The following is a 22,501-nucleotide window of genomic DNA, read 5'->3' on the forward strand; positions in this document are numbered from 1 at the left end:
AGATTTGCAGGTCTTCTTTTGCGTAGAAAAATAAAATAACAGTCAAGTTTCTTTATCAAGGGAACTGTACTATGTCACTTCCCATGAGTAACCGTTCCATAGTTGGTGGTTTCTGGGTTGTTCCTGAACATCCTAGGCTCAAGCCTGAGATGAACCAATGCCAATATCTTCAGTGAAGCAAGTTTTACATCACCATGGACTGACCAAGAGAAAAACCCCAATTGCCTCAAAATTTACACCGTCAAGCTCCCCTGAAATCTGCAGCTGCCCACATCAACCAGAGAAATGCCTTCTGGATAAGTTTTATGGTCAGATGAGACAAAAATACAATACCAGCTTTCAAGCATGGTGACGGGAGCATCATGTTCTGGGGTTATTTTGTTGCCAGTAGTACTGATGTATTGCACTGGGTGGATGAGATAATGAAGAAGTAGGACTGTATCTGAAATCAGATGCTACATGGTTAATACTTGGACACAGTTGTGTGTTCCAGCAAGGCAATCATCTCAAACACAAATGACAAAAATAGGAATGGATAAAGCACAGTGTTCATATTAGCTGTACTGTGACACAGGTCGGCACTGTGAGAATAGAACCCTGAGGTACACCACAGGTTACAACATCAACCGCTAACACTGAAAGAAAGACTTATTAGTCAAATAAGACTAGAATCAATTAGTGCAACAAATACCGATACATCGACGAGCTCACAAGATGTGAGAGCCGCATGTTGTGGTCCACTGTATTATCAGTAAGATCTCAAGTACAGTGGAGTCACAAGGATCAACAATACATAAAAGGCCACTAAAAGGTCATTAAAAACTCTTGAAAGAGTAGCTTCTTTGTAATTCAATTTGGAGTCATACTGAAAAACCTCACCAAAAACTACAACTGCTGGAAAAACCAATTTCTCTAACACTTTAGATACTTTTGATAGAGAGATAATTGTTAAAATTGATGACACAATTACATGAAAACGTGTATGTAAACAGACGAGAGCGAATAATGCCAAACTTACATTAGTAGGTTTCAACCTGTCAACAATATTAGTTGTTGGGCAGAAAATCATTGTACAATGTATTCCTGAGAAGTGAGATCCTATGAATGAAAACATTTTAGAAAGCTGTCACAGTACAGGAGACATACTTGGAAAAACAGATGTTGTTAAGGTCATGCTTGATGGTAGTGAAGTGGAACTTCAGTCTATGGGACTGAGAATAAAGCAAATTGGAAAAGTGTTTTTTTGTTTGTTTGTTTTTTTTCTTGAGGCCCTGAAAACCTCCTGATATCTGTTAAAATAATTTCTTAACATTTCATAAGACACCAGAATTTATTCATCCCCCTTCCTTTCTGCTCTCCTACATTGTTGACAGAGCGCCCGAGTAGACTCATTTAGCCAAGGCTGATGTTTTAATTTAGGGCACTAAGATCTCAAAGGAGCAACAGAATCAAGGATAACAGTGCAAATATTGATAAAAGAATTTAAGGACTCTTCTGCATGAACATGAGATTTAAGGGGTGGAACTTAATAGTTCAGCTTAGTTTCTATTTGCTATAACAAACTTGTCAGCAGTAGTCAATGTAAAAAACAAAAACAAAAAACTGGACGGTACCACGTTTAGAATAGGGTCAAATATAACACAAATATAACACTCTTAAGATACCAGAGTCTACCAGAGTGCTAAAGTCAGATTTTGTCATGCTTGACTGTTACCAGGTGGTGTCACTGGTACCTACATGAGCAATAATTATATTGATTGAATTAGGGAGTGTAGTTAGAAGGGATTTGAGTTCAACTGGCATAACGGACACTGGAATAACTTTGTTTAATAGACAGTAGGTTCTGCTGGCATTTCTGGTGGATGGTTGGTGGACTTCATAGGTGAGGCAGAGTGGGCAAGTGCACCTATGGGTGAGCTGCAAATCTGGTAGTTGGAGAGAGGAAGAGCATCATGCTCTGTTTTTATTGCCACCTGTGGTGCAGTGATCAGCACAGTGGAACAGGTCAAGTCACCTTGCGGTGCCATCGTAGAGTAGCGACCCACAACACAAGTTGCTGGATGAATGGCTCTGACCACGGAGCTTAAGGGAATCGAAGCGTGTGTTACTTCCAGAGATGCTGGGTCAGCAAAGATCCCAGCCGGAACCCGTCCTTCATCCACCACTTCACCAAACTAATTGGACTGAGTTTCAATGACATTATTTCCTTGGTTAATGGTTGTTTTAGCGTGACTATCGTTTTAGCTTGTTCCACAGCAACGTTGGTGAAACTGTGAAGAAGTTCTGCTTTTTGTTTGAAGTCCAAGACCTCCACATGTTGTCCTTTGGACTGGATATATCCTCAGTTGCATTTTTTACTGGATGCACTTTTCAAACATATATCCTTTAGGTAATTCATAGGCTTCTTCTGAAATCCTTCATTTAATCATTTTAAAACAAATACCACTGGAAACATCTTGTCCTGTAGAACAATGGTTCTTGTACAGATGCAATGAGTCTTACACACAATGGTTTCTTCTGAAGAGATTAATTTTACCACTGTACTGTAACAGAATGCCAAATGCAAAACTGGAAGTGCTTAGAGATGACAGCAACTTAGCCAAAATGTGGCAGACTGTTTAAGTTAGAGAGTGGCATTGGAGAGTGCTAAGGCACATAGTGCTTAAACATCACAGATGCTCTGTTCACTCTGCAGAGTTCCAAGCTTACTTGGGCATTAACATTAGCACAAAAACAGTGTTTTGGGAGTTTCATGGAATGGGTTTCTATGGTAGAGCAGGTATGTGTAGGTATGATTCAATTTAGTTTTATTTATACAGCGCCAAATCACAACAACAGTCACCTCAAGGCACTTTATATTGTAAGGTCGACCCTACAATAATGCATACAGAGAAAAAACAAACAATCATACGATCCCCTGTGAGAAGCTCGTTGGCGACAGTGGGAAGAAAAAATTCCCTTTTAACAGGAGGAAACCTCCAGCAGAATCAGGCTCAGGGAGGGGCGGGGCCATCTGCTGGGGTGAGGGGAGGAAGACAGGGTAATAAAAATATAATGTGTAGTAATTTGTAGTTGACCCAGTACTTATGTCCGTACAGTATACTAAATACTGGACAAATCTAGTCTTCATGCTCAGCTAAACTAACTAGTGGGTGACTACAGGCTGCTTTGCAAACGTGAGGACATTATCAGTCTAATTCAGGTTAAGAATGTGTATTTTTGCTATATAAGTGTATTTTCTCAGAACTATTAAGAACAGTTGTAGGACAGAGGTCTCAGGTTTTGGTCCACACACAACTATATTTAAGTATCTTACTAGAGATATTCAAAGTGAGAAAATCCACGCTGCCGCCTGTTCTGTTCTGTTTTTCATTCTTTTCCCCTCAACTTTCATATCATTGTTGTTGGAGTATTTTGTTTAATGTTAAAAATGTCCTTGCATAAAACAAAATGAGAAGGCTTTTGTGTGCAATTTTACATGACTCTGTTACTGTAGAGTAATTGTGATTGTGTTTGTGTTATCTTGTCTAACATATGTGGGAGTGGGAAACCCACATTAGGCAGTGAAAAACTGAAGTGGTTGGATGACAAAAAATATGTTGGAAAAGGCCTGCTGAGACCCCTCCCCTCCTTAAAACACACACACACACACGCCCTGATGTCGTCCACATTTAACTTATTTTCTTCATCTGTGTTGTAGTGACCTGTTTTGTCCTGCCATACACAGGCTTCTGTGACGTTACTGCAGTTTAACCACAGCTAGGCTGTTGTAGCAGCAGCAGGAATGTGAATAGGAGGTTCTGTGACAGTCTAGAGAGGCTCAAGGTATCTTCAATATCCCACATGACCTTGCAAGATTCATTATCAGAACTGCTCACAGACACTCATGTATCACTGATCGCTTTCTTTGTTTAAGTGAGAGGGCCAGCAGAGACGGATTAAAAAGAAAACCAAACTGAGATGAAATTGTCAGAAGTGTTGGAATTAATACTTGTTTCAAGCCAAATCTTTGAGTTTTACCTGCCCTCATTCAGCTACGGTTACGTGACTGGGTTCATAAAAGAACCAGCAGAAGGGACAATGGACTAAATGAAGCAAAACCAGTTTAAGGTCACAGAAAACAGTCTCTCAAGGATAATATATTCTTTGTTTGTGTGGAATCTTCCGACTATCCCTCCTGCATAATGTAGTGTGCATGTGTAGCGGTGTGTTGGTGCCTGTGTACATTGTCACAGTTGTTTATGGCAACATCCTTGAATCTCAGCTGGCGTTTTAATCACAGTGCAGCATCAGACAGAAGCGCAGCTTTGAGTGGATGGAACGAATCGCTGTGTCACACTGTGAGGTGGAGTGTGACCTGCAACCACAGGGAATTATCAAGAGGATGATAAAGGTTTCCCCACTTCTCTATCTGGCTTCAACTTGTCTTGAAAAACTTTTAATTATGCACTTTTCTTTGTCAGGGTGTAATTTTCTTGCACACAGATCTCAGATATTTCAGACTAGGACCAGGAGAATTATGGGCCCCAAACTAGACAGGTGTGGTTTCATGATGTCTCTATAATTAAGACGGTGTGCATCTATGCACAAGATGATCTCAAATTGAGCGGCCTGATGATATTACACTTTCTTGAAGACGTTTCATCCGAGAAACTTCTTCAGTTCTAAGAGCAATTGGTGGAGAATCCCAGATTTTAAGCCCTATGGGAGTGTCCCTAAGAGGGTCATGGACCCCCTATTGATCCTCTGCCTAATAACAGGAGCCAAGGTGTGAAAACAGGTGTTTCGGGTAAACCCACTGTGAGACCTTGTCACACCCTATCATGTGATTCACTGAGGTCAAATGACCCAGGATGTAAGTGGGTGTTAAGGCGCTGGGAAGAGTCTCAAAACGGGATTATAGATGGCGGACAGTTGGTGTCGTAAGCCACCACCTCTGTTAACTGGGTTGATAAGAATGATATGAGAAATCTGAAAGAGATAAGCAACCGCTTCAATATGGTCCATTTAACTGAAAAACCAAGGAAACAAGCAAATACACGCTTGAATAATTATTTTACTGATGCAGTAAACTGCTCAGCATTTCATGACATAGTCCCAAAACCCAATACTTAAATCTGTCAAGAGGCTTGAAGGAGCTAGGTGGCACTGAAAGTATTTCATGTGATGATGTTACAATAAATAGTCAGACACCCTCTATTCCTAAATTAAAGATGTTATGTTATTCAGAATCAGATGTGGCCGCTATTATAGACAAATTTTAAAAAAAATCTAAAGTTAAAGATGTGTATGGTTTGAATATTTATTTTAGAAATGCTCACAAAGATTCTTTGATGTTTCCAATAACACATATGATTTTAATCTATCACTCAGGTTTCCATGTTGTTCCAACAACATGGAACTCCAATTTACAAACTGGGGAATAAATCAGATCTTAAAAATGACCTATGAGTATATACTAATATCCTGAAAACATGGTTGTTAGTTGGAGGCAGATAGATTGTAAGTATAGTAAATTCATGAAAAAGCAACAACAAAGCATCACTTCCAGCAGTTTACAACAGGGCACAAGCAGAGAAAAGGGCACAGAGCCTTTGCTCTAGCAGGTGATTTCTCTCTGTGAGAAATGACTTCACATTTCATTTTCTAATCTTAATGAAATTTTAATACAATTGCCAAGATTGTTTTGTAATTCATCACTGAATGAAAAGTGCTCTTTCCTCTGAGACAAATTCGATGACAGGTTGACTTCTGGTTGGAAACAATCATGGTGACGTGCCTCCTGAGCCTCCAGAATTCCTCTTTTATCCTCTCCTATATCTGACAATGATAACTTGTAGGAATCAGCTGCTGAGATTAATCACTGTAATGGAAAGTTACTGGCGATAAAAGATTCAGCAAATTGACTCTTACTCTATAATTGTGTGATTAACTTAATGTTAATATTAAGAGAAATATAAATTATAACTTAAGAGAAAGTCAGAAATTATGTGGTCTGCTTCATGAAGCATTTATGAAGACTGAAATAGGAAATCCTGCTATTTCCAAAGCTTTACATAGAAGCTGTGTAGACATACAGTGCAATGAAAGAGTATTTTCCCCCTGCCTGATTAATTAATTCGTTTTTGTGCATCTTTATCCTTCAAACTCACGTACTCGACCAGCAGTCTGGTAGCTTGAGGGTCAACATCAAAAAACAAGCAAAAAATAACACAAAATAAAGTAAACAACAACAAACAAACTGGCAGGTTTAAAGACCTGAAATAATTATGTCCTCTTTGTCTTTATTTTATCTTCCTTCATATTTCTCAACCAAAAATTAAAGTTAAGTGATTTTTTACAGGGAAATATGGTCATCGCTGTAACATTTGTTGAGGTCTATAACATTGTAAATTTAATTTCTGGCCACAGCTTGTTTCTCTGGTGGCTGTTATTTTCTTATTTCTGATTTATTCTCTTATTTATTTATTTTTAAAGGACACTAAAAATTTAGCATAGGCTGAACTTGGGAAGTAATCAGATTTTCCCAGAGAACAGTAAACTATAGCTTGATCTGAATGATCCATACTTAGTTTTAAGTATTATTCTTTTATTGTGAGACATATAATTATACAGCCACAAATCTTTTTTAAAAATACTTGTTGTCCTGTATCTTACACTTTTCTCTCTCACTTTCTTAGTGGTATTCCTGGGAAGAAGTGTGGAACCATCATCTTCACCGCTGAGGAGCTGAGTAACTGCAGAGTTAGTATCAGCTTAGATGAACCTTGTGATACAAACAGTAAGAGGAGTTAGAAAGTTAAGCATGGCAGCCCGACCTCATGATGGTCACAGTCTGTGTTTCCATTTGTTAACCAAGTAAATTTAAATTACCTGGATATTGAATGACCATTTAAATGACTTCAGGATAATTTTGTAATTTGCATCATACTCTCAGTGTGATGAGAAGAGCTGCTCATGAATTATAAATCCTTATTTTACACTTTGTTTTTTATATCCATGTTGAAGAAGATCAGATTACTGTTATGTATATATTAGGGGTGCAACGATACACAAAATTCACGGTTCGGTTCGGTTCGATACTTTGGTGTCACGGTTCGATATTTTTTCGATACAAAAAAAATGTTCATGCCTTTTTAATTTATCATTTATTAAAATTATAAATATATATTTTAACTCAAAAGTACAGTTTTTAAATTTAACCCTAACCCTTGTGCGTGTTTTTTATTTTGACAGCGAATGCGCACCTGCAGATATACAGCTATACAGAAATGGGAACTATGCAAGTTGTAAACATATCACAGCCACAGAAATTCTTTTGTCCATGAAACCATAAAGCTGCACTTTCTTTTTGCCTTATAGTCTGATTTGTCATAACTTCTCCGTTTTGTGGTAAGCTTTTCTTTGGCTGTCACTTCTTCACCCTGACCTGTGTTATTTGGCTCAGCAGAACTAAAATATATATCCTGCTGCTTTTACACAGGCACTCACATAAGCTCAGCGATTCTCTGCGCGATCAACCTCTCACATGTTTAAGCTTGCTGCGGGAGATTTCACTTGTCATGTTTGCATAGTAAGCTAACGATTAATAAGACGATGTCAGAGGAATTGGTGCACAAATTATCATCACTCACAGATCAGTGCTGTCGCTCTCTATACACAGTTCGCGCGATTGCAAAGTGAAAGCAAAAAAACAAGCGCAAATTCAAACGCGATTTCAATATGTCACATATTGACAGTGGCTCACCGATGCCAATGACATAATTACCCAGCTACATTTCTGAAAGAATGCAAAAGCATTGACATATATTTTTCCTTCCTACAATAGCCCGACGGGCAGGGAAGAGATAGATTTTGGTAGCCCGACTGAAAAAATCGCTAGCTCCAGGACGTTGGGCTAGCAATATTGCAAGCCCTGTATCTGATTGAGGAATCACTCATCTTTGGAAAAGAGAGTTTATTACAGAGAAATGCCTCTTTCCAAAATAAAAGCTATACTATCCGCTTCTTCTGGGCTATATTCTCAGCAGCATAAGGAGAATCATGTGCTAACAGCTGTCTAAATGACTCGGCTAAAGTTAGTAGCATGCTTGTTGTTTTTGTCTTTGTACTAGGATGATGTCGGCGTAAATGTGCAGTCATATTCGTTGTGTTCCCACTAGTGCTTTCAGGTTGATCTCGTTGAAATGACCTTAACGCCACAACACGGCAAATCTCCGTTAACGAGCTACCGCCGATCGCCCCGTGCATGGGGCTAGACGGCCAACATGTTAACGAGCTAACTGCGCTAACACACTAGTTCCCACCCATGTAATTGAGCATTGCATGGCACATCCAACATACTGTTTTACTTTAGTCCATGACTCACTTACCTTCAGGGTCATACGTCACATGAAAACCAAAATAATTCCAAACGCCAGATCTGAATGTTGCAAGGAGAGCTTAACTTCTGTCTTGCTAGCTTGCCCTGCGCTCTTCCTTCTGACTATGCTGTCTGTGTTGAGCGCTCAGTGGATCTGCGCTCGACAGTGCAGCCTAGGCGGAGTAGTCGAACGCAGATTCACTGAGCGCTCAACACAGACAGCATCGTCAGAAGGAAAGTTGATAAAATAAATTACAAATGTTGTATTGTTCGATACATATGCGTACCGAACCGAAAGCACTGTATCGAACGGTTCAATATCGATACGAATATCGTTGCACCCCTAGTGTATATGTAATCAGGTTTGACCTTCTTTGCTTCAGTATCAGACTCGTGGTGGTGGTGACAGCTCAAGAGTACTTGAGAACTCTGAGAGCCCTGTTGGATTTATTGTTCAAATGTTTGTCTCTGAGCAACAATCTATCTTCTAAACATTTCAATTAACGGTCAACCCAGTACTGCAATACCTTTTGCACCAGAACCTCATTCTTTCTTTCTTAAAGAAACAAAACAAATTGGTAGAAATATTCCAGCCATTCACAGAAGTAGGCCCATGCCCAGAACCCAAGGACCAATGGGATTTACAATCTCTGGATCATATCTTTGCTGAAGATGAAGCAGAGGACACAAAACAGCATATGGATGACCATCTTTCTGAGGATCCCAAAAGGTTGATTCTGTTCCTCTGGACGTAGTGTTTTCAGTGGAAGAAACATTTCGTCACTCATCCAGGTGACTTTTTCAGTCTCAGCTGACTGCAGGTCTCCCCAACCTTATAAACAGTACATTTGCAGAATGACTGAAACCAGCACCACTGAATGAACAATGGGCTGGGAGGTCAGTTCCTTGATCATTAATTCTCATGACGATTGATCAACTACCACTTATCAAAGCCCACTGATCGAAGCTCATTGATCAAAGATCACTGATCAATGGAAAGAAAGCTCCACCCGATCCAGGATTGAAGGACAACTGTTGCCTAAGTGAAAACCCTTATGTGTCAGGAGTATCGGAACAGTTGAGAAGCATTTTTTCTAAACATTTCTAAACTATTTGTGTCGGGTGGCTTTTAAACCACCCGACACAAATAGAGTAATATAGTGTACGCTGATGACTTATACACCAGGGAAACCAAACAACCTCTAGCAAAGCTGATGGTACGATGAAGAATTCGTCAGGCGAGGACTCCGCAGTCTATTTACACCTCCAGGCCAGTGGACACTCTTTCAATCATGAGGATGTACACATCGAGCGGGGAGTCAAGGAGGTCATTTACGTGAAAAGGGAAAGACCATCTCTGGATCGAGGACGGGGCCTAAGGGTACATCTTTCACCATCTTACAATGCTGTGATTGCAGCCATTCCCCAACTCTCTGTGAAGACCATTGATCATGATTACTACTATGTCCAGCCTGGGAGCTTGAGGGTCCTGCCCAGTATCTTTGCTGTTCCTAAGAATGTGCTCTTCTAGACAGAGATCTCGGATGTTGTTCTTGAGATATGCTGGAGCCACTTGCCCAGTTCTTGACTGGTGTGATAGACCCCAGCCTGGATCTTGTGCTCAGAGCTTGTTCCTGTGCTGTCTTCAGTATAAAGTGCTTTGAGTGCCTTGAAAAGCACTATATAAATGCAATCCATTATTATTATTAAATGTTAAATGGCTCTGTGTTATATCCTGTTGCCACTAGGTAAAGTTCTTGTTGGGTTTGAGTCATGTGCTCAATAGACTTTTTGTCTACGGATATTACAGTTTGCTAGACAACAGCCTCTTTTAAGTACTTATTGTCAAATTATGTTCAAAAATACATAAGTTCATTCTTAAAAAATAAACTTGAAGATAGACAGGATTCTGAAAGAAACTGTTCTTGTTTTCCTAGGACATAGCCACTATGCAGTTTTGTGCAAACAAGCTGGATAAAAAGGATTTCTTTGGCAAGTCTGATCCTTTCCTTGTCTTCTACCGGAGCAACGAGGATGGCACGTGAGTGTTTTGTTTGGAATGTATGAATTGTTAGAGAAACTGTATATCCTCTGATATGCAGTCAATCTGTTACCTGTCCATCTAAAGAAAAGCGCTGCTCCTCTGTTCCAGTTCTGGCCTTATTACTGCCGGTGAGTAAAAAAAAACGCTAACACATTTGTCTTTTGGATCCAGTCCCATGAGGAGAGTGAAAGGTACTAACCCTTCAGAAGGAAGAAGTAGTTATAGATTTTCTCTACACTGAAGTAGAATGTTTTAATATGTACTTCGTTTAAGTTTTAAGTATTTCAAAAATATAGTTCAGGATGAAAACTTTCTGTTTACTCTGGACTGTTTCTGGTGTCTAATGTTACATTTCATTTAGATGATGAGTAGCATGAAGCCTTACCAAATGTCATTATTTAACCAGGGATATGTGGTATCCAGGGATACATTTTGTTCACTATTTCCTGTCAATCCTAGAGCCCACCAACATGTGTTTCATGATAAAAAAAAAAAAACCTCCTCCCTTCTGACATTTCATCTATGTTGAGATGTCTTCTTTTGTTTGCAGGTTTACGATCTGCCACAAGACTGAGGTGATCAAAAACAACCTAAACCCTGTCTGGCAGTCATTTACTATTCCTGTTCGAGCACTTTGTAATGGAGACTATGACAGGTGAGAGAACAGTACATTGATTACTTTCTTATTTTAAATCATTATGCTGTCGAATATAAAGGTTTATACTGAGCTAACACAGGGTCAGCTACTGCAAAAAAAATAAATAAATAAATAAAAATAAAAATAAAGACAAAAACCCGACAGCTACTACTTCAAATTTAATTTGCTACTAATTTGTAGTCAGACAAAAGAGCTCTCACCTCTTTAATATATGTCTTTACCAGTGTTGGTCAAGTTACTTGAAAATAATAATTAGTTACTAATTACTGATTACTGCTCCAAAAAGTAATCCCATTACTTTACTGATTACTTATTTTCAAAAGTAATTGGTTACTTTATTACTTAGGTACTTTTTAAAAACATGATGCACAAACTGAATAAGTAATAAAGCAACAGATCTTTCAGCCCAGTTCTATTTTTTCCTGCATAATCCATCATATAAAATTGAATCAAATGAAAAAGTCTGTTTTTAAAAATTGTTTTATTAGTTTTAATCTTTAGTTTCATGCACATTGCATCAAGCAAAAATTAAATTATATGCAGCAGTCTCTGACTGGAAGAAATGTGTTTAACATTTAAACCTTTTCTGCAGATTCCAGCTTATAAAATTAAAAAAAAAATGTTTTGTGTTTACACTTTTTCAAATAGATGCAAGTAAAACACACCAAAAAATTAATAAAATCAAAGATTGAGCAGCACTAAGTCCTGTCGCTTTTAAATCTGTTGTCACCTGTTTAGCAGGAGTGGGGCGGGTGGAGGTTTGCCCGGTGCCACAGCGGTCATGTCAGTGGGAGGATCCGGGGGTTTCTCTGTGAATGTCACATTCCCGTGGCAGCGTGCTCGGAGCTCGCTCAGAAGTTTAATTTTTCGCTGTAGAAAGACGTTTTCTTCCCACGCAGAGTGAACAGCAGACGTTAATGTTTTTGTAATTTTTTACAGAATCAAACTCAAAGTAATGTGAGTACTTCCAAGCTTTAAACGCTGCATGGTCGTACTCTCTCCTGCACTCCATATTATCCATTGTTGATCTGCACATGTCTGTTGCTGTGCAGGCTAATTTGTCACAGACTTTTGCCACCTACACTATGTCTAGGTCACAGTCTGCTAGTCAGAATTTGGTTATATCATGGAAATTTGATGCAGCTACAGAGTGTCAATGCTAGTTTTGCTTTCCCTGTGTCTTTGTCAAGCCTTTCCAGCTGTGTTTCCTGTGTGTTTCCATTCTCCCTAATCACCCTCGTGTGTGTATGAATTTTGTCTGTTTTCTCTTTGTCTTTTATCAGGACGTCTGCTTCTCTTGTCCATGTTTCAGGGTTCCATGTCCAAGTTAATTCATCCAGTTTAGTTCTGTTAGTTAAGCCTCAGTTCCTGTTTTGCCTCTTGCTAGTATTTTCATTCAGCTTTTAATAAACGGCTCATGTTTTGTTAAAACCCACTACTGCCTGTACATGTATGCATTTGGGTCCTTATCCTCTTTCCTCACTGTCTGCTGCCATAGTCTCATGACATACTGTGCTTTATTGGACAACCAGCGTCCCTAACCTTAAACCCATAGAGGTATTGTCAGGAGGAAGATAAGAAAAAACCCAACCTAGAAATATAGATGAGCTGAAGGAGGGTGAAGGAGCCCCAACCAAGTACTCATTACATTTTCGACTGTAGAAGTTCCATGACTTCATCCATGAAAAGCATAGAACGTCTGAAGGTTCACTTGTACTCATCAGGACTTCAGACTTATGCAGAAACATCATCTTCTTTCTTAAACTGGGTCTGTCTTCAAATTGAAGATTTGAGGTTTGTCTTTCCATATTCATACTGAATCCTGTATAAAGCTGAACTCTGTGGTGGTCAGAATAATGCCAGCAGTCGGCCGTGAACTCAGTGTCAGGCCAGTGCTGGTGTTATTGAGACTAATGCAGAAGTAATAAGCAGCAAACACACACGCACAGTATGTACATCTAAGCCTAAATCAACCGACAAATAAGGGATTACTAAGGATTTTCCCTTAGACAGTAGTTGTCTTTCTTCGCACCTGAAGTGAATGTCCAGTTGGGATAACCACATTTACTCAGGGCCTTCTTGATAGGATATTCTTCTGCTTCCATGGCTGCTGTATCTGTGGGGATGCCTCTCATCATCCACTGGAGCACAAAGTGTCTGTCATCACCAGACTCTTAATAGAGCAGATTCAGTGCTGTGGTGAGTTTTAAAACAAGATATTCATACAGGAGGGACTTAAATTGAGTGTAGACAAAATTTTAAAGGAGTTTAGGCAACAAAGGTAGCTTGGAGACATGCCCGACAAAAAAAGGGTTAAGAAAAGGGTTGCACAATAGCATCTTTAAAAATTTTTGGCACCACACTAGAGGTCAGACTACTGTTAATAATGGCTAGGATGAATGTGTGGGGGGTATATGTGTGATGCTAAATTTTGAGTCCCCTATTAGAGGCCTGGAATTTTGAGGGTTCTTCGCAGTATCTTAGGTGTACCTAGGACTGTGTTCTTCTGCACAGAGACCTCTTATACACTCGGATTCTGCTGGAGCTACTCTTCCAGTATTAGGGTTACAACTCCTTATGTTCCTGTTACCTGCTTTGGACTGCTTTGGACTTTACTTTCCACATCTGCTCCAGTTGTTCCTTCTCTATTTTCTTGTCCTCCTTCCTGATGTTGCTGTCTGTTGGGTTTGCCATATCTATCACAATTTTTTGTCTTCTGCTCCTTGTCACCCACTGCTACAGGGGTGTCAAACTCCAGGCCTCAAGGGCTGGTGTCCTGCAGGTTTTAGATGTGTCCTTGATCCAGCACAGCTGATTTAAATGGCTAAATTACCTCCTCAACATGCCTTGAAGTTCTCCAGAGGCCTGGTAAGGAACTAATCATGTGATTCAGGTGTGTTGACCCAGGGTGATATCTAAAGACTGCAGGACACCGGCCCTAGAGGCGTGGAGTTCGACACCCCTGCACTATTGTCTGGTTAGTTTGCCAGCAGCTGCTTGTCTGTCTGGAACTTTTGGTGCCATAGGACCTTGTTGTTCTCCACCTCCTTTGGTGGTGTCTTGTATTGGGTATTTGGGACTTCTAGTCCATATATACTATCTCAGCCACTTGGTTATGCCTCTCAGTGTATACTGTTCTTTGCATCTTATGTTCTGCTACTATATGGTGGATAGTCTCTAAGGCACCTTTGGACGGACTTGTTGGCTTTGGTATATTCCTGCCTCTATGGCTGGTGCTTAGGGCCTGTTATTGGGCTGCCATGATCAGACATAATACATTTTTAAATGGACTAACAATGAGGTGGAGTTGTTGCTACGAGTAACACAAAAGTACAAAGCTGCAAAAGCGAGTGAGAATTAAAGAATTTAAAGAAAAGCTATCTGGAGCATGTACAAACTGATATTCATCTTTTTTAGGGCAGTCAAAATTGAGAGCAATCAAAACAACCGCTGTATAATGTACTCCACTATCTTTGTTTATTTGGTCACATGACTGCGTCACATGACTAAAATACGTCATCGTTTTAGAAAGTCTGCGTTTTCGTGCTGCAACGGAACAGCTGCGTTTTGAAATGTATGCGTTTTCGAGAGCGTTTTCAAAACGCTGCCTTTTTCCTTGAGGAAAGCGCCGTCTCAGTGTGGACGGGAGGTCAAAACGGAGAGAAAACGATGCGTTTTCAAACGAAAATGCATTAGTGTGAACGTAGCCTAAATAAACTCCTATCAGCAAGAATATCATCTGATTGTTGGGGCTTTGTCTCAAATCTTGTAGGGTCTTTACTGTACAAAATAAAGCAGGTTGAGCGGACTATTGTTGAGATTGGGTGCTGTTTGTTTAGACACTAAAGCTGGTGGGCCTAAACGTCACATCAGGAGGTTCTTTAAATACGAGGAGTATGTGTATCAGAAAACCAGGGCACAGAGACTGAGTAGGTCTAATCAAAGAAAGTTTATTCCCTGAGGAAAAAGGCAGGCATAAATACTTTTTACACTAAAAATCCCACAATAAAATTGTCCAAAAAACGCAATACAAATATCAAAGTAAAATCATGCAAATAAAATCCAAACTACACTCAAAAATAAACACTAAAATAACAATAAATCCGACTATAAAACAAATACAAATTTCTGCTGTGTAACATATAAATTTATTGAATTTAATTACATTTAATTACTTCTTACACAGTAGCTGTTTAAGTCACAGAAAACTGGACCTGCATCTCACACAGGCAATCAACCTGTACACGAAAAGAACAAGAAGTAACAAGAGTCACTCCACCTCATACTTGTGCCACTCTAAAGCACAGCGCACACGGTCACATGGATGATTGCACGACTGAAAGAATCTGAGTCATAGCACCAACTTTAAGGAAGAAGGCCTACAATGTTTTTTAAAGTTGTCTTATTTCAAATATATAATCCATTATACATATTATTTTTTCCATTATTTTCATTATTAAATGAATTTTTATATATTATATAATTATATAATTTTTGACATAACTTTAGGGTCACCATTATTTTAATTGATTTCATAATGTGAAACATCCTTTGAAGAAAAGTTAACTTACTCAACTTTCTGATGGTCTCTCTCTATTGTCTTCCTGCCATTTCACTTTCTCACCCTCACACTCCCTCTTATCTTCTGTAAATCTCACCTATGTCTATCTCATCTTGGCTTCCTTGTCTCACCTCCCTCCAGGACAGTTAAGGTGGACGTTTACGACTGGGACAGGGATGGGAGGTAAGTGTTCTCACTCTGTGTGACTCTCTTTTTCCTTGCTTTAATTTTCAGCTCCACACGGAGTCTCTGAAATGTCACACATTATTCTTTCTGACCCAAGGCATTTTATTAGAACAAGTGAAGAGCTCCACCTGCTTGGCACACACTGGGCAATGAATGAAATCTTGAGAGTGAAAGGTTGCAGCTAAGTGGGTAGGAGGTCAGGTTATACATGGCTTCTACATCTCATCACAGATGCTGGCTACTGTAGGAGCCCTCATACATGTGGGGCTTAATTTGCAGATATCTTGTGGGGGTTTTCAGGCTGTCTGACCTCATGTTGCTGCTTTCCACAAATTTTACTCTGAAAATAAATTTTCAGTCTTTTCTCTATGTTCTATCTTCTGTCTCTCTTTTCACTTTTTGTGAGAAAAAAGGAAACCTGAAAGAAATGTTTGTCTTGCAGAATTCATCAGGCTGTAATTCTGATGCATTTTTACTCAGATTCCCTTTTAGGCTTTGACACAGTATTCTGTTTTGTCAAAACAGAAACATAACAATGATAAATGTATACGCATAATACATTTTTGGATAAAATATCTCTATCGACCAATGACGTGTCATTGTGACAGGGACAAAGAAAGGGAATCCTTTGAGGCTAGACACTTTTTCAAAATTAAAACAGACACTGACTAACGAGCTACACATCACAAAAGTTAGAGCCATTAGAGGATCTGAGTGCTCTGTTGGGGCTATACACGTCGAGAAAGTCTGTTAGGTAACTGGGCACCATTTTTAAAAGTATACAAAAGGATTTTAAATACGATACGGTATTTAACAGGGAGCCAGTGTAGATTGGCTAGAACAGGGGTGATGTGATCAGCCTTCTGGTGCCAGTTAAGAGGCGTGTTGTGGCATTTTGAACTAATTGCAAACGCTGGAGGAGAGAGAATTGGAGGCCCATGCACAGAGAATTGCAATAGTCTAGTCTCGAAGTAATAAAGGCATGGATAAGCTGTCCAAGATCTTTATGTGGAATATAGGGCCTTGCCTTGGAGATTTAGCGTAGCTGGTAAAAACTCGTTTTCACAACTGAGGACACTTGTTTGTCTAATTTGAATCTTTGTGATCTAAAGCACAGGACAGCAAGGTTTAAAAGGTAAATATAGCCTAGTTAAATTAAATATCTACAGTTAATTTAATTCGGAGCAGCACAGTGGTGCGGTAGTTAGGGCTGTTGCCTCACAGCAAGAAGGTCCTGAGTTTGACTCCGTCATCTGGCCAGGTCTTTCTCTGTGGAATTTGCATGTTCTGCCTGTGTTTGTGGGAGTTCTCTCCACTTCCTCCCACAGTCCAAAGACATGCAGTTAGTGGGGTTAGATTGACTGGTGATTCTAAATTGCCCATAGGTATGAATGGCTGTCTTTCTCTATGTGTTAGCCCTGTGTCAGATTAGTGACCTGTCCAGGGTGTACCCCGCCTCTCGCCTTTTGGTATCTGGGATAGTTTAATGTGTGAGAAATACCACATCATAGAAGCTGAAAAGGATGCACTTCTCTTTAAATTAGTGCAACTTAATTGCAACTATTTTGTATAAGTTTGTAATACAAGACAACAAAAGGAAGATCCATGCAATCCTTCACATTGGTTAAAGGGAACCCCGGCTATTAAGACATGTTTGCGCTAAAATATGTACTGTGCTTTCAATAACACATATGTGGTACTAAAATACACCAAATGTTTTCCTTAAGCACCATCCATCCATCCATTCGCTTCCGCTTGTCCTTTTTCAGGGTTGCGGGGGGCGCTGGAGCCTATCCCAGCTGTCATGGGGCGAGAGGCAGGGTACACCCTGGACAGGTTGCCAGTCTGTCGCAGGGCTAACACACAGAGACAGACAACCGTTCGTGCTCACATTCACTCCCGCTTTCACACCTATAGGAAATTTGGATTAATCAATTAACCTATCCCCACAAACTCCATGTCTTTGTACGGTGGGAGGAAGCTGGAGTACCCGGAGGGAACCCACGCAAACACGGGGAGAACATGCAAACTCCACACAGAAACACTCTGGCCTGATGGTGGAATTGAACTCAGGACCTTCTTGCTGTGCGGCAACAGTGCTAACCACCGTGCCACCGTGCTGCCCCCTTTTAAGCACATTTTATATAAACCGATTTACCAGTAGGCCGCCATTGTTATTTAGTTCTCAATGCACTCTGGGTAGTGACGTCATACGGTTGCACCGCATCCAGTTCACAGTTAGCAGTGCACTGGAAATGGCTTCTGTTCAGCCTTTCCAGTTTGAACCAGAGCAAACCGAGAGAGAGAATGAAAATAGTTAACCAGCACTTAGTTTAGATGAAGATGAAAACAATCCGTCACACGAGGACGAGAGAGTCAGGGAAAACTACTGGTGTCTATGCGGCTACTGCTTGCCAATGGCAACGGCGACTGAGAGCATTTGTTGTAAAGCACCAAAACTTTTTGAAGCCGTATGTCTTAATCCAGATGTTCTTTGGGCAGCCCTTGTTAGCCTCCATGACAGGTGTCCGGTCTTTAAGTGATAACGTGATGAATCCTGCGTCTGGGTCCAAAGTATTCTGCACTTAATAAGACTGATGTGTTTTTAACATGTTTTGCTTTTGTATCTTGTTATTTAATCTCAACAAGCCCCTAATAACAGTCAGTGATCACGGTGGGCTTCTCACGGTTTTTATTACCGCTAATCATTTTAAAACACAGTTTTTAAACCCTTACAATGTAACTACAGCCCAGCCCATGCAGCAGCAGTATATTAATGACTAACTAATCTCAGTGGTTCTCCTGACTGACATTTGGTCCGTTTACAACATCCTGCCATGCGATTGCATTTGCCCCTAACCATCGGGAACCCTCACATTAACTTTTATCGAGTGGAAAAAAGTCCTCCATTCATTAGCGTTCGTCCTCCAGCTTTACTGTTTATGTCATGCTATAGCTTGTCGCACTTGCGATCACATAGCACATCATTATATACCAGCTAGCCCAACTTCAGTAACCCTACAAACGTCGCTATTGTTTACTTTCCTGTCGTTATTTATGTTGAAAGTGATAGCAGAGCTGTACGTTTTTAATACGACCCACTAGCCACCCGTCGTGTATTGACTCTCCTCCGGGACCCACCCACCCAAGGGAAATACGCCGCCCTTAAGGAGCTGCTTCTTCGGTGCTATACCCTCTCCGACGCAGAGGGAGCCGAGAAGCTCCTCTCCCTCTCAGGCCTGGGTGGCGGTACAGCTCTCGAACTGATGGAGCACATGCTATCCTTTCTCGGACCAAACAATGGGGGAATTCCTTTTCACCCACATCTTCCTCCGACAGCTGCCAGCGGCCATGAGAGCTGAGTGTGAAGGATTATCGCTCCCTGGCTGAGGAAGCGGATCATTTTCTCTTGGCTTCCTGCACTTTCCACGATCACGACCTGGTTCCAGCCTCACCGGCGGCACCTTCCACTTTCCCGCTGACCTGCCCCGAAGTGTCCCATCCTTCGCTGATGCCAAAGATAGCGGCACAGCAGTACTGCGGCACCGCGGACAGGACCTCTGTTTCTACCATCAGCGTTTTGGCGCCAGAGCGTGCTGCTGCCTGCTGCCTTGCTCTTTTCCGGCCCCGGGACACGGGCCCCACCAGCGTGCAGTAGCGGCCGCGATCGCTGGCGACAAAGAAAAACTGTTCTTCATAGAAGACTTGCACTCCGGGAGACGTTTCCTGGTTGACTCCGGCTCCCAGATGAGCCTCCTTCCCCCGACCGGCACGACATTTTAGCAGTGGGCTGTGGAACGCAGCTTATTGCAGCTAATGGCTCTCCAATCGCGACATTCGAGGAAAGGTTGGTGACTGTTTGTTTTCATGGTCGGGATTTCCAATGGACATTTGTTGTTGCCGCTAGCTCTGTGCCTATTTTGGGCGCCGATTTTCTTTGTGCCCACGGACTGCTGGTCGATGTCGCTAACAGACACTTAATCGATGCCCTGTCCTTTTCTTCAATACTGTCACGGTCTGGCTGGCAGACCGTGGGGATGTGAGAAATGAGGACCCAAAATGGAGGACTTGACGCTAAAGGCAGTGCGTTTATTTACAGGGGTGAAAATCCAAACAACAATAAATCCCCCGTGCGATCCCGACTCCCGTTCCGTGTCTTCTCCCTTATCCCGTGCTCTGTCTCCGTTCCCTGTGTACTGTCCGTGTGCTGCCTCCTGGTCGCCACAATTCCTCCTGAGGAAACACGCATACAAAAGGCAGCCATGAGTACAAAACCTAACGGCAGACTTGCACTAACCTTGCACAATAACTGACACTGACGGGAAGTCACTCAACGATCCAGCGTCGAGGAGCTCTCAGCCACACTGTTTTGAAGCTCCTCTGACAGGCTTGATCGGCACCAGGTGTGTGTGGATTCCTGGGTGGGACCGGTCAGCTGGCAGGGCCACACCCACCAGGCCTAAAAGTGCCTGCCACGACCGCACCCTCACATACACAAGCACACACCCCTAAACACCTGACAGTACACCAACACGGAACAGGACAGCAGACACAACCATAATAACAATAACCACAATAATGATAATAATAATAATAATAATAATAATAATAATAATAACTACAATAGTAGTCCACACTGCTCACGGACCCCGAATCCCTGGAACTGGGCCCGTGACAAATACACTGTTTCACTCGGGCCATCGAGCCCCTGAATTGAGCAAATTTTGTGACTTCAGGGAATGTTTTTCAGCATTTGCTCTTGGAGTTCCCTTCACTGAATGTTCCTAATTTCTTGAACACGGCTACGAAGCACGGGGTTGAACATTATATTCCGACGGTTGGTCCCCCGGTGTTCGCACGCGTGCGCCTCCTCAACCCCACAAAACCCCCCGTCGTTCAGGAAGAGTTTGCCGCTATGGAGCATCTCGGCATCTCGAGCCTGTGGCTAGTGCCTCCCTATATAATAGGCTGACGTAGCATCAGATGTCATTCAAAAACCTCTTCTCGCTTCTCACAGAAGCCTGTAAGACAACTGTGCTATTGGGTGCTAAGCTAAACTGTCCACAGATTCGAGTGAACAACTCAGTCACCGGGCGCTTTGTTCCCAGCATTTCAGTTGTCCACTAGCATACAAGCAGTAGCAATGCTGTTCTGTAGCTAGTGCTGGTGTCAGGTAGCAATACTTTCACCCTGGGAAGTAGCAATATTTTCCCAAAGCGATGTAGCAACACTTTGCTAATAAAGGTACCACTAGCTTCACCATGAGGTAGCAATACCCTTCGACGCTAGCGGTTTTACACATTAGGTAGCAATACCTGTAGAACAGTAGCACTACTTTTCACCCCACGCTAGCTGAGAAATAGCAATATTCTCCACACTCAGTGTCGGTCTCGCTAATGTGCGCAACCCTCTAGCTAACCATGGCTACGACTGACAACGAAGTTGCGAAACTTAGTCCTTGCAGCAAGAAGATTTCTGCCTGGGATACACGCCTCCGCCAGATGCCACAAGTGGAGCCGTTGGTAGCGAGCCATCTTCACCCGAAGGCGTCTCTGTCCTCATCGGCTCCATCTCTCCCCTCCAAAACAGACCGCATCCAGTCTAGCCTTACAGACAAGTGCTACAAGGCAGCGGCTCTGTTGGTAAGAGCCCACAACGCCTCCTCTATGCTAATGGATTACCAAGCTGAGCTAGAAGAGGACATGACAGCTAAACCAGATACCACAGTGTGAGAAGAAATCTGCGTTATAACTGACCATGTCCTCCGCCTCCACAAGTTAGCCATACAGGCTACTGGGAGAGCCATTGGCCTCATGGTTCTTCAGGAGCGAGTACGCTGGCTCAGGCTTACCAACCTGATGACTAAGGAAAAAGTGTGTTTTACTCGCTGCACGATCAGAAAGCGCTGCTCGGGGTGGATGCTCTGGCTCACGAGTGGCCAAGAACCCTCCTCTATGCTTTTCCCCCAGTGGCCCTCATTTCTCCAACTCTGGCCAAATAGAGAGAGAGAGGTCACTATATGATCCTGATAGCCCCGCACTGGCCAGGGAAGCAGCGGCTGGCGGAGATTTTTCAGCTGCTGTGCGGCCCACCTTGGCTGTTACCGCTACGCAGAGACCTCCTGTCTCAGGCACGGGTGGAAATATTCCACCCCCACCCGGAGAGGCTAGCTCTATGGGCTTGGCCTGTGAGTAATTTAACCTGAACACAATGGGGCTCCCTCATAGTGTTATTGACACTATTCAGTGTTCTAGAGCATCCTCTACTAGGACGCTATATGAGCACAAGTGGCGTGTGTTTGAAAGCTGGTGCTTAGAATCACAGGCCATCCCTTTTCAGTGCTCTGTGGCTGTGATTCTGTCATTTCTTCAGGCCCTGATTGATAAGGGTAAAGCCTTCTCCACCATCAAGGTGTATTTGGCAGCAATTTCAGCCTGCCATATTGGTTTTGAGGGGAAGACTGTTGGCCTGCATCCCTTAATATGCTGTTTCATGAAGGGTGCACGGCGTAAATTGCCTACATCTAGGCCACTGGCTCCATCGTGGGACCTTCCCACAGTATTAGCTGCGCTCTCCTGTTGCCCATTTGAACCCCTGGAACAGGTTGAGTTAAAATTTCTGTCCTTGAAGACGGCTCTATTAATTGCTTTAGCTTCAGCTAAGCATGTAGGAGAGATCCATGCTCTCTCA

At 41.9% G+C, this 22,501-nt stretch overlaps 1 protein-coding gene and 1 long non-coding RNA gene across 5 annotated transcripts in view; one reads left to right on the top strand and one right to left on the bottom strand.

The window, feature by feature from the left end:
• The window catches only part of LOC120715793 (copine-9-like), a 207,682-nt gene that overhangs the window by 126,196 nt on the left and 58,985 nt on the right, over window positions 1-22,501 (top strand). For all 4 annotated transcript variants that reach the window (XM_040002952.1, XM_040002953.1, XM_040002954.1 and 1 more), the window contains 4 exons: window positions 6,681-6,744; window positions 10,300-10,403; window positions 10,957-11,061; window positions 15,767-15,808. In XM_040002952.1, coding sequence (XP_039858886.1) covers window positions 6,681-6,744; window positions 10,300-10,403; window positions 10,957-11,061; window positions 15,767-15,808 — 315 coding nt within the window. The remainder of the gene's footprint in view (window positions 1-6,680; window positions 6,745-10,299; window positions 10,404-10,956; window positions 11,062-15,766; window positions 15,809-22,501) is intronic.
• LOC120715796 lies at window positions 635-21,213 on the bottom strand. Its single transcript, XR_005691736.1, has 4 exons — window positions 21,127-21,213; window positions 4,932-4,936; window positions 2,669-2,680; window positions 635-647 (listed from the first exon to the last, which is right to left on the bottom strand). It is a non-coding gene; the product is annotated as an uncharacterized LOC120715796 (long non-coding RNA).

Source organism: Simochromis diagramma, unplaced genomic scaffold, assembly GCF_900408965.1.
Source record: "Simochromis diagramma unplaced genomic scaffold, fSimDia1.1 OVJJ01000646.1, whole genome shotgun sequence".
Lineage (NCBI taxonomy): Eukaryota > Metazoa > Chordata > Actinopteri > Cichliformes > Cichlidae > Simochromis > Simochromis diagramma.